Raw genomic sequence first — 11,495 nt, forward strand, 5'->3', positions numbered from 1 at the left:
TAGATGCGTTCGAATACCAGCGCAAGACCAATAAAATTCACCGATTAGTTGTATTGCCATCTCAGTGTCAATTACACAGTGAATTCCGTTTTGTTCGGCGGTGGCAAAACAGTAACAATTCACAGGAAGCTAGCTAAATGTACTGATTAGAAGTACTATTCTATTTGCGCAACAAGTATTTTCCCTACAATCACGAGCACAGTAAAATCCCAAGCTTACACTATTGTAATGCTCCTAAATTTAGTTCTTATCTAATAACACAATTACACGCGTTTCTTTTGCTAATTTATAATTAGCTTAATAGATACGTGAAGTTACATCATTGTCATGCAATACATTAACTTCGGACTTTGCCGGTTTACAATTGTGCAATTAATCTCATTCGCGTTACATGTGATATATTTCGTGACATTATTCATTCAATTAATTTTCTAGTCAGGTCAGGTATCGAATTTTGTTTAGGATAGTTAGGTTATTTCTAATTTTTATACTCTTGATGGATTTTACCGTGTTTAAATAAAGATTTATTATTATTATTATTTTATTGATAGTCAATATTTTATCATGCAATATTTCGAGTCACGCGTGGTCAGTTCCTCTTTCCCGACATTTCTTGAAGCAGGCACCGCGGAGAGGGTGGGGCTGGGGGGGCTTTATTAAATTATTATTTCAATTTTTTAGCAAAGTCTTACACAAAAAAGTTCATCGCGTTATTTTATGTCAAACGTGTGGACCTCAGAGGAAACATTGCTTTTTCCTCATTGCTTCATTTCGATCCAATATAGTTTTTTGGTGGTTTTCTTGGTGTCTGAGTAGACAAAGAGTCAGACTTTAAAATTTCCGGGTGACTTTCTTCCCTTCTGTCTGTTGAGTTCAGCTTAGAAGTTAGCCAATACATCTATTTCATGATATTTTGTTAAAATATGAGGTTGTACTACGTTTTTTTCTTTGTTTTTCATTGAAAACAATTAAAAACTAACTTAATGTTAGCGTTTTTTGGATGCATTTCTAGCCATTTCAGAAGAATAATAATTCAAATTTTCCCGGGGGAACATGCCCCCGGACCCCCCTAGTTGGCTCACGCTTGCGCGTTCACGTTAACCCCCCCACTTGAAAATCCGCCCCGCGGGCCCTGTGAAGACACAAAATTTTTATTTAGTACAAATTGTCTCAGGGTCTCCCTCTACTGCTGTTTTCGTTTTTGTTGTTGTTGTTGTTGTTTCTTAGCTTTTTTTCAGAGAAGGGGGATGGCGTGCTTCAAATGTGTCCTTAATAAAAGGCTCCAGACAATTGCAATTTTGTACAGAATTAAAAAGAAACACGAAATCTAAAAAACTGACATAAACCGCTTACGCCATGCGTCACCTGTAGTATGGCACATTAACATTCTGATTACCAAGTTTAATGGCCAACAAGTCTCCTGTAGCTCAGTGATAGCGTACCCGAACTAGTACAGTAAACAGTTCGACTCCTGTTGGGAAAACTCGGAAACTCAAGGTCACATTCTTCTTGTATCGCACAATAGACACGACTGGACAAAAGACTGGGCACGGTTGTTCGAAAGCTGATTAGCGCTAACCCCCGATTAATTCCATTTCGCTCGTGTAAAAAGGTTTTTCAATGCTGATTTAAACTTAAGGTAAAGTAAAGTTTAAGTCAAAATCGAAGGGCAAAAATATTGTGGAAAAATCCTTGTTGATAAGTAATTAAACTAGAATCAAACTTCACATTAACCCAGGATTCGCTTAATCGGGCTTTGAACAACTGGGCCCAGTTCAGTAACATAATTCAGTCTCAATGCCCGGCACTCCTCAGAATTTAGTCCACAGGCTCAAACCCACCACCACCTTGTACAGAAAAGTAACCAGTTTCTCAGGGCAATATCAAGATCCATGGTAACGAATGGGCTGAAAAACCATAGAACCGAAACCGTTCGTTTAATCCCACTTCATTTTTGCGGTCCAATACAAAAGAAACAAACAAGCTTACCGCCGAACAATATACTGTAAAAATGTGCACGTGAAAGATTTGTAGGAGCATTTCTTTTTGCGATTGTAACGATTTACATTTTCCAGAGGGGTTTAATTACAAAGATCGGTCTGTAAGGTTTTCAACATATGTAGTTAAAATCGGTCGCTATAAAGTATGCATTGTAGACAATCAACCTTCCCTTTTCAGACTTGTTGTATCGCTGACCGCCACTCAGCCGTTTGCATACAAATTTTGTAGCCGAACTGTAACAGGGAATATTGCTGACAAATTTCCCGTTATAAACTTTCCCGCAAAACGAGGAAATGGTATTGTCGCGAAAATCATTGTGAGCTACAATTATGTTTCCTCGGGGCGGGGACTGAGATAGCAAACAAGAAAAAAGTTTTAAAGATTTTGCTTTCAGAACTCATTTAGATGTTTTGAGCGTGCCACCACAAACTCTTCAGCCAACAATGATTCCTTACTTGCAAAACTGTCATTTTGAAACGAGGACGCCATTAAAGGTCTTAGAGGTTATCTTGTTTCATGGTAGGTGGCCAAAGTTGAACGAAAATTTCCCTTTCGTGACAAAGGACACATGAATGTGCAAATGACGTCTTCAATTGCGTGTTGCGATTTTTCCGCTTTCCACGGCATAATTAGAAACAGGAATTTATGAAAACAAAAATATAGTGCGGTACTTTAGCTCGTGATGCGTAAAAGCCTAAAATTCACAACTTATTCCTTCTTTCCAACACAAAGGAATATTAACTTACATAGCAGTAAACGGTTTGGACAACGAATAAGGTTTGACGTTCGCAGGAAACGATCGTTGTTGCTGGGGTATCCTGAACAATTTGAGTTTACCGTAGATGTATAAATCGTAATCCAGGCAACGCTAAGGGGCTTTTATTTCAAACCAAAAACCGTGAACCAATTACTTTGGTAGCACGCAAGAAGCTCGTGGTTTCTCAAAGCATGCACGTACTCATTCTGCCAGGCTGTTGAGCCATTTAACTACCACTAAATTTCATGGCAACAGTGAGTTGGCGATTCACTTACAAGATCAAAACGACGAAAAGACAACTATTGAACATGACACTATTAGTGGAAATTTAAGTTTTTGAGACTGAACCGCTATTATCACTCAACTCATTCGATAAATCGTTGTATTTGAAGCAAAACGATTTCATTTTAAAGAACAAGAGGCTAGTGCTAGCCTGTACATGTGCCGTTGGATTTGAAGCTACAGTCCTCCCAAGATACCAAAGAAAGAAACATTTCACCCCACCCCTACTAATAAAACGACTCATAGAGGTTGCGGTATCTGTGGGAAAAAAATTCGAACTCCGGCCATTTCAAAACGTGTGGCCTCACGGCACGAGTAACCAGCCGCATTTGCTACCCAGCCAACCGTAACCTACTTTAGAGGACGCCACGTTTTTTACGTGTAATTTAAATGACAATTTTTCATTCAAAACTTTTCTCAATGCAGTAAACAAACATTTCAATCCCAGCAGTACGCAGGATGTTTGTCCCATGAACCTAGTTTAATGGCCTTAGCTCAAAAAGAGTCTCCTGTAGCTCAGTGGTAGAGCATCCGAACTAGTAATCGGAAAGTCTTAGGTTCGACTCCTGATAGGAGCACTCGGATTTTTTTCCGAATATGCCTGGGTCATTTACTTAATTAAATACATCATTTCCAAAGTTGCAGTTGTTCTGCTATTTAAGATTTGCATGTCAAATTAAACTAACCGGCTGATGAGCCGACAAGTCACATATTTAGACGAAAGTCGTTCGAGCTTTTGCGAATTATAATTAAGCCACACTGAGCTGGGCGGTTACTTGCTAAGCAATTTGAAAATGCCAGGCGAACTTTGTAATAAGACCAAAATAAATGGGCAGAATATTCTTTTAGCACGCGAACTTCGAAAACTTTGTTTTGTTTCGTGAATTATTATAGTACAAACTTGTCGTCGAAACCTATCGCAGAAACCATTTTGTTGGCAAATGTACCTTAAAACAAATTGTTTAGAAATTAAATGCATGATACAGCACTATCCTTCGTGACACTTTAACAAAAATAACTACCGAGTTTTGCAACGCTTGAGTTATCAAAGAACAATACGCTTCCTTGGCCCCAACAATGCATATAACCGGTTCTCTGGTTACCGAAGATATATTAATCGTGTTGTTTGTGTGCAACCCATATCACACAACTCAAACCTCCTTTCGGACAACAGTTCAAGAGCGAAGCCCCGTGAGTTTGTTTCACAGCCAACTTTGCCAAGGACGAAGAAGTTCGTCACAAGTCATGGAAATTAACAAGGTAAGTTGACCAGATCGTTTTTTATTCGAATGCAACTTCAGGGGCTTAGTTTGTTAGCGCGCGCGAAATCAGGCATTGATGAAAAATAATGAGAACTGCCAACAACTGAGTATCTGCTTCGGTTTTTAAGAGCAACTTTTTTATCAGTATTCAATATAGACCATAGACTTGAGGAGATTTGCGCAACAGCCACTTCATAGTCAAAACTTTTATTTATTTATTTTCTTCAGTTGTTATTCAGTCGCCTAGTCGAATGATCAAAAACCAAGGTGATATTCAGATTTGATGCATCTGTTATACTGTTCGCGGGAATGCAAGATGTACCTTACCGATCGCACAGACTTAACTGTATAACTTATCAATCGAACGTAGATTATTTGAAATCGCGCAGAAAGACTTTCGTCCTAAAAGAAAAGCAATCCAAAACTTTGACAACAACACATAAAATAAGTTTAAAGTCAACAGCTTTGCCATATAAATTACGAGGCTAGTTAAAGGAAAAGTACACTTTATATCCCTTTGCGCATTATACAAATTTAATGTTATTTCCCTTTTGTTGGTTTTGTTCGGTTGTATGTTCGTTATTATTATTATTGTTATTATTATTATTATTTATATATATTTTTTTGCCCATAGACTCTTCTACTGCTATGGCTGTTCATGGGTGTCACAATAGCATATAAGGTCCCGGGAATTTTAAATGATGAAACGGTTCGTAGCAAACCGAACTCGTATACAAAGCGAAACAAAGAAGCGACAGAAGATCTTCCGGAGCCAAGGTTTGTATTAATGATATTGTTATTTAGTTCAAATATTATTCAATACCACAAAGTGCATATTGAAATCTTCAGCTGAGCTTATTTAAACAGTTTTGAATACAAGTGCATAATAAGTGGCTCCTTTAAATTTTAAAAGCCTTCGTTTTCGTTGTAACAAAAATAAACATGTGACTGCGCGCAACGCTGACCATATATTCAGCGCTGAAGAATCAATGATTTTAACCCAAACGGCGGCCAATGCTGAAAAGTATCAAGTCAGATTCTGGCGCTCGATAGCTCGTGGGTATGTTTGTGTGAGGCAAACCGAGCGTTTCAAAATTAAACGATCAATGATTTAATGAAAACATTTCGACAACGCGGAAAATCTAGAACAATTACAACCGCAGAGTGTTCCAAAGTTCGATAACACAAAAGCAATCAGTGGAACGATCTACACACCTCACAGGCTTTATCTAAGACGACGTTAAAAACAGGGCCGGACTCAGAAGCCGGCAGTAGATCCGGAACAGCTGCGCAAATCATTCGGAGCTGCCGCATGTAATGCTCCTGGGTTGATACTTTAAGTTTGACGTCACCGTAGCCCGTAGATCAATAGCCTGGCCTTGCCCAAACTTGTCGAGTCATTGAAAATTACACATTTGACCGACGTTGTGTATTATCGGAAGGTGCGGTGCTTTGTTCTCAACGATCCAAAAAAAAAAAAACAGTTTATTATAATTCAATGATTTGATTTACATATCACTCGACCTTTGACAAAGAATGCCTGGGTTTGTTAAATGAAAGTTTAGCTCTACACAATCAACCGATTTCATGAGAGCAGCGCGTGCACATCGAACGGATAAAGGGTGCAATAAAGAAGAAACTTTAATCGTATATCATCTTGAATGGTACCTCTCGTGAAATCTAAAAGGCGATTAACAACTTTCGCATTGTTCGAAAAAGGTTTTACTGATTTTTGCCGTGCCTGCAAGCAGACGCATGCGCACAAAATCAAATTCTCTTTCTGCGTCACCAGTTCTACCGAGAGCTTCGGAAGTCTTAGCCTTCCGGTACCACCACCGGAAGTCTACATCCTTCCGGTGCCACAGGAAGTCTATTTCCTTTCTTTGTCACCCAAAAGGCATTCTCTTCTAGATTTGCTTCACGCCGTTCTTGTTCGTCTGTGATGTTGGCGTTTGTTTTGGGGAGATCGCACACAAAATCGAAAAGAAACTGATAGGAAATCAATCGACAGCCATCGGTATTTAAAGCCGAATTGGCATCGATTGTTACTTCGGCAATCGATAACAATCAAACTGCTCAAGCTTATCGATTCGCAAACTTCCCGATCATTTAACAATTTCAATCCAATTGGCATCCCAGGTTGCCAGATGGTCCTCCATGACGAAATTTTATCCCAGCTTTGGTAGATACTAAAATTAACCCTGGTCAATTTTGTTTCTTCCGCCGAGTTGAATTTAATTTCCATGCGGCCAGGTTTTTGCCGCCCACGAAAAGGATGTCAAACCTATGCAGCTTGGCCGGTATGGAAAGCGGTGTATACGTATTGTTTTCTTCCTTTCTATCTCATTCCATGCTTGGGAAAACCGAGTAACGAAGAAACATGTGTAATTTAGATATAAATCGAGAGCCTGGTCGCCAGATACAGGTATATGAAAAGATCTCTCTCCCTCTCTCTCCTCGGAAAACGCAGGAACCAAAACACGCGTACGTCTCACTCGTTTGGCTTTCCCTAGAAAGCTTTTATACTGAATGTCACGCTCTTCTAGACATATAAACATGGTTCATGTACAAATACAGATGTATGTGATGCTACTACTATATTTTCGAAGACTGTTGAAATTAGATAATAATGATATATCAAGCAGTTTTTAATATCGGTATAATTTTGGCATTTTAACTTGGAAAGATACGCTCCCAGCCTAATAGATTCATTTTAGACGTCAGCTAATACAGTGCTTATCAGAAAACTTGATTTCAAACTTCACTTCAGCCTGAGTAACTGGACTCAAAACTGATATATATGGAGAATGAAAGAGCTTAGTTCCTTAAAAAAAACTAACACAGTTATGCCAAGCGTTTACTATTAAATCCACCGAGATATACACAATTAATGTGCTTTAGTACGTGTTTGAGAATCCAAACCTGCACCTTCAGCACATCAAATTGGACTACTGCCTCGCCTTTGCCCCCTGAAACGGTGGACATTTTGAGTAATTTACACGCGGCAGTCGCCACGCGGTTGGCAAGTGCGCGGTCTGGAGAGAGTCTGCATGCATGGGCCGCGACAGATACAAGTTCGCAAATTATTATTCGGAGCCGAAAGTTCTGAACGATTTCCGGCCGCTTTATCCGTTCTCGGTCGCCATTCAAAATTGCGCCGTCGACTGCAGACCTTGATCAAGTCAGTCTACTAAAATAGCGGCATTGAGTAGCAAAGAGTCGACGATGAACTGAGTTCTTACCGCAAACCGCAGTCAGAACAGTTCGCAGTTCGCCGTCTGTATATAATGCGGGCTCAAGATTAGAGTTACTACTTACCTATGCATCATGGGATACTCGCAGGAAAACAAGATGGCGGCTGCAAGGAAGATAGTATGGATGCATGCACTAATTAATGTGGTAACACAAATCTCTCATTCATCGAGATAACCCTTCAAGAAAAATAATCTTGACATTTAAACGTGGCTTTATAGTTTTAAAACTAGCGAAACACTCTGCCGTATTCCGGGGGGGGAGGAGTGGGTACTCTTCGAAATTCTCGGTAGGGGTGTGCCGCCCGGTTCGCCAAATCCTGCCCTATTTCAGACCTAAACATACCATTTTCCACACCTGTTTTCAGACCTGACCTCTGAAATCAGACCTGGCTTCTGGCGTAATTAAGCTTCGTACCAGTGCCGAAGTCAAGAATTCAGTTTAAAATTCACCCGAAAATTCAGCTCCAATGACATACTTTGGATGCCTCACTTCCTCTACTATTCATTTGGAGTCGAAAAGACAAATACGTCTATGGCCTCTCGTGGTTCCCTTGAAACCCATACCCGATTTAAGGCCATAATGGTCAAAGTCTTACCCGTTTTCAGACCAAAACGGCTCAAAAAAAAATTATACCCTTTGGGGCGGCACATACCTATGTAGCCTATACAGGGGAGTACCCCCCGGGGCCGTTATTCACTTACCTCTAGACGGCGTCCTTGACGTTGAAACCTGAACGTCAAATGTCAAACGGCACGGGAGGATCGGGTGACTTTTAGAGATCTGCAGTTTCCAGGAAACAACGAGAAACCCCAATCTTAAGGTCCCTGATGAATTTGAGCTACTTTGAGGGACCCCCGTGCTGCTCCTGGTTCAGATAGGATACGGAACAATGCGACAGAAGCCTGACACTCCTTAAACTTACTCTATTCCATAATTAATAATGGTAATAGGAGTGAGTGGAGTCCAATTGGGTCTGTTATCACACAAGTGATTACCAAAATCAGACGACTGCAACAAAATTTGAGAAAAAAAAAAACAGTTTAACTTTTTGGCAAATAAACAAAGTACAACAGCTGAGTTATAAGTTTCGAGATCGATTTAATTACAGCAGTGCAAATGACGCGTACACCGGTCGTATTAATGCTTAAATCTTGCCTTCTGATAGCCAATGAGATTCGAGAATTTTGAAATATTTATGATTGGGCGTATCATAGAACTGTAAAGTTAGCAAGATCGAATTTAAAGCTGTTCCAAAGTGTTTCCCGCGTACCATCTTCTGCAGGACCTTGGATTCTTTCCAAACTTTATAGACTGAGGCCAATTTTCTCCAGAAGGAAAGTAAAAAGAAATCCAAAGCGGTTACGTACTAAAGTTGTTTTTTTTTTTTTTGTTTGTTGTTGTTGTTGTTGTTTAGGCGCAGCCTATCCCACCAAGCCAGTTATAGCAAACTAGAGGACTACTCTGTCACTCCGTTCTGCAAACATCGAGACGAAAGTATTAGTGACGGAAAAATTCCGCGGCTTATTTCTGCGGATGGAAAGTGGTATTTCGTCGACCGCCGGTACCGACCGAAATCAGAGGAGGTATGCCTACCACCACACGAAACTTCTCTTATGATCCACAATGAGCCGCATGAAGTCTGCAACGAAGCTGAGGGAGTTTACTGTTTCCAAAAATACACGACAATCAAAGTTTATTATAAATGCATACATGCATGCAGTTCTGAACCAACCTCCATTTATAAGGAAGTGACATTGCGTACAGGTTGTGAGTGTAGCCAAGTCCGGAATTACCGAAGGCGTTAAAGGCAAGAAAGAACAATTACAGCTATTTCGCGTTACATAATGATTTATTTAGGGATTGGATAGGAATCCTGTAGAGACCCCTGGTAATCATAGAAAATGCGGGCTGGTATTGCCATTTGGCAGTGCCAGTTAGAATGCAATAATATACAAGTTTTGCAAGGCTAAAACTCGGTTTGCCAGTAAATTTCTGCCAAGATTCGAGAAACATCTTGTGCATAAACGGTTTTTACGTCGGAGACAATATCTTCTTTTACAGTTATGTGCTTAGTGGCCTGGCCTTTGAGTAGAAACGAGGCTAGAGTTGACTTTAAAACAAAGTCAACTCCAGCCTCGCTTCTGCTCGAAGGCCAGGTCACTAAGGACAAAAAAGCTAGTTACGAAGTGGCCTCGATTTTGTTAAAGGGGAAGTATCATGGGTTTTTTTACCTTTTGTTAAAAATGTTGAATTAAGACCTTCACTTTGCTACAAAATAATTCTGGAACAACGAGAGGAGAGAAATCAACTCAATTCTTGACAGAAACAACTCGTACTCTGTTCTAACGCATTTTGGAAACAAAAATACGATAACTTGAAAAACATTAGCCTAACATTTTTCGAATTTCAATCCATACGGGCCTACTCTGTCTCTGGCCAGGGGCACTAATCGACAGTTTTATTACCCTGGGGTGATAATTTATAACAAAACTAGACAATTATTTTTTGTTTCTGTTGTCAGACAAACATTTTTGGGTTTTCAATGAAATGACAACAAATTTTCGTGATACCTCCCCTTTAATACTGATCGCAGTGTGGAGTGCTGTAACCCCAACGGTGACTAAGAACTGACTTCTCTCTACAATATCACCAGTGGATAAAACGGAGAATGAGTTACGGGGATAAAAAAAATGATCACGTAAGCCTATGTCTTGGTCGGTTTTAGAAAAATACTCCCAATTGCTACTCTGTGAAATATGCGAAGAACACTGGAGAAAGTTTGATTGCTGATATTGGCGATTTTAGGGTGGACTTTGATTTCATGTATGACTCGATTTTTTAGAAGGATTGTAAAAATATTACTGTACTAGGATATAGGTCGTTTAATTTTGTCACTATATTATTGAATCGTATGTCATGACAGATACGTGCAGAATCGAAGCGACAGAGAATAAAATGTGAATATTAGTTTCATCCTGTCTTATTATTCCATAGGGTATCCCTTCATCTAGAGTGAAAGAAGTAAAATATTTGCGCTCAGAGCTGCCACACATTAGATGAAAATTCACCGACCATACACGATAGACCTTATCACGGTTTTCGACGCCATTTTGACGAATAGGCAAACACGTCTTGAAATTACAGTGTTTGTATGGAAATCCGATGTCGAATAATTTTCATAAAACATCGCTTTTGAAACATTCACGAATTGGAAACTTTAGGCACTATGCAAAGGATTTTACAGAAAATAACTGAGGAATGTAGCTGTGCTAGAAAGCATCTAGTTCCGTTTTGACATTTCCATACATTTCTCTGTATTAGCGAACCAGCCGTAAACTGTTACTAAAAGTAGTTCCCGGGGGAGAAAAAACTGACAGGGAAATGTATGGAAAGTTCAAAACACGACTGGACGCTTTCTGGCACAGCTACATCCCTCCAATTTTTTTTCCAAATCCTTTCCCTAGTGCCAAAAGTTTCCAGAATTTTTCAGAATTAGCGGTGTTTTATGAAAATTTTTTCACATCGGATTTCCATACAAACACTGTTTTTTCCGGCCTGTTTGCCTACTCGACAAAATGGCGTCGAAAACCGTGACAAGGCCTATTCTCACGAAGCGTTGAGTATTTTGTCACGTGACATACTCTTGAATTTCGTTTTGACTACACCTTCTTCCAAGATCAAGCATGACTGCTGGATGGATACCATATTTGATCTCATTCTCGCAAAAAGTGAAACGAAGGCGAAAAATTGAGCGTGTATCACATGACAAATTACTCCACCATTTATGGAGAAGTTTGCACCAGGGTCTTCGCCGCCGTCCGCCATTTTGAATGTCGCGAGGACCCTGGGGATGAGGTTGAAGGGAATGGATGATTTTTTTCTCTTTTGATATACAGCTATTTCAATTAATGTTGTTATTGAAACAAGGGGTGCTTATC

General features: G+C 39.7%; 1 protein-coding gene across 1 annotated transcript; it reads left to right on the top strand.

Moving 5' to 3' along the window:
* Window positions 1-3,552: 3,552 nt before the first annotated feature.
* LOC146471275 (uncharacterized) lies at window positions 3,553-10,530 on the top strand. The gene is made up of 3 exons (XM_085120959.1): window positions 3,553-4,300; window positions 4,937-5,079; window positions 8,972-10,530. The coding sequence occupies exons 1-3, from the start codon at window positions 4,118-4,120 to the stop codon at window positions 9,360-9,362; spliced, it is 717 nt and encodes a 238-aa protein (XP_084977085.1). The 5' UTR covers window positions 3,553-4,117; the 3' UTR covers window positions 9,363-10,530.
* Window positions 10,531-11,495: the final 965 nt, after the last annotated feature.

Source organism: Pavona decussata, unplaced genomic scaffold, assembly GCF_977016875.1.
Source record: "Pavona decussata unplaced genomic scaffold, jaPavDecu1.1 SCAFFOLD_105, whole genome shotgun sequence".
Classification (NCBI taxonomy): domain Eukaryota; kingdom Metazoa; phylum Cnidaria; class Anthozoa; order Scleractinia; family Agariciidae; genus Pavona; species Pavona decussata.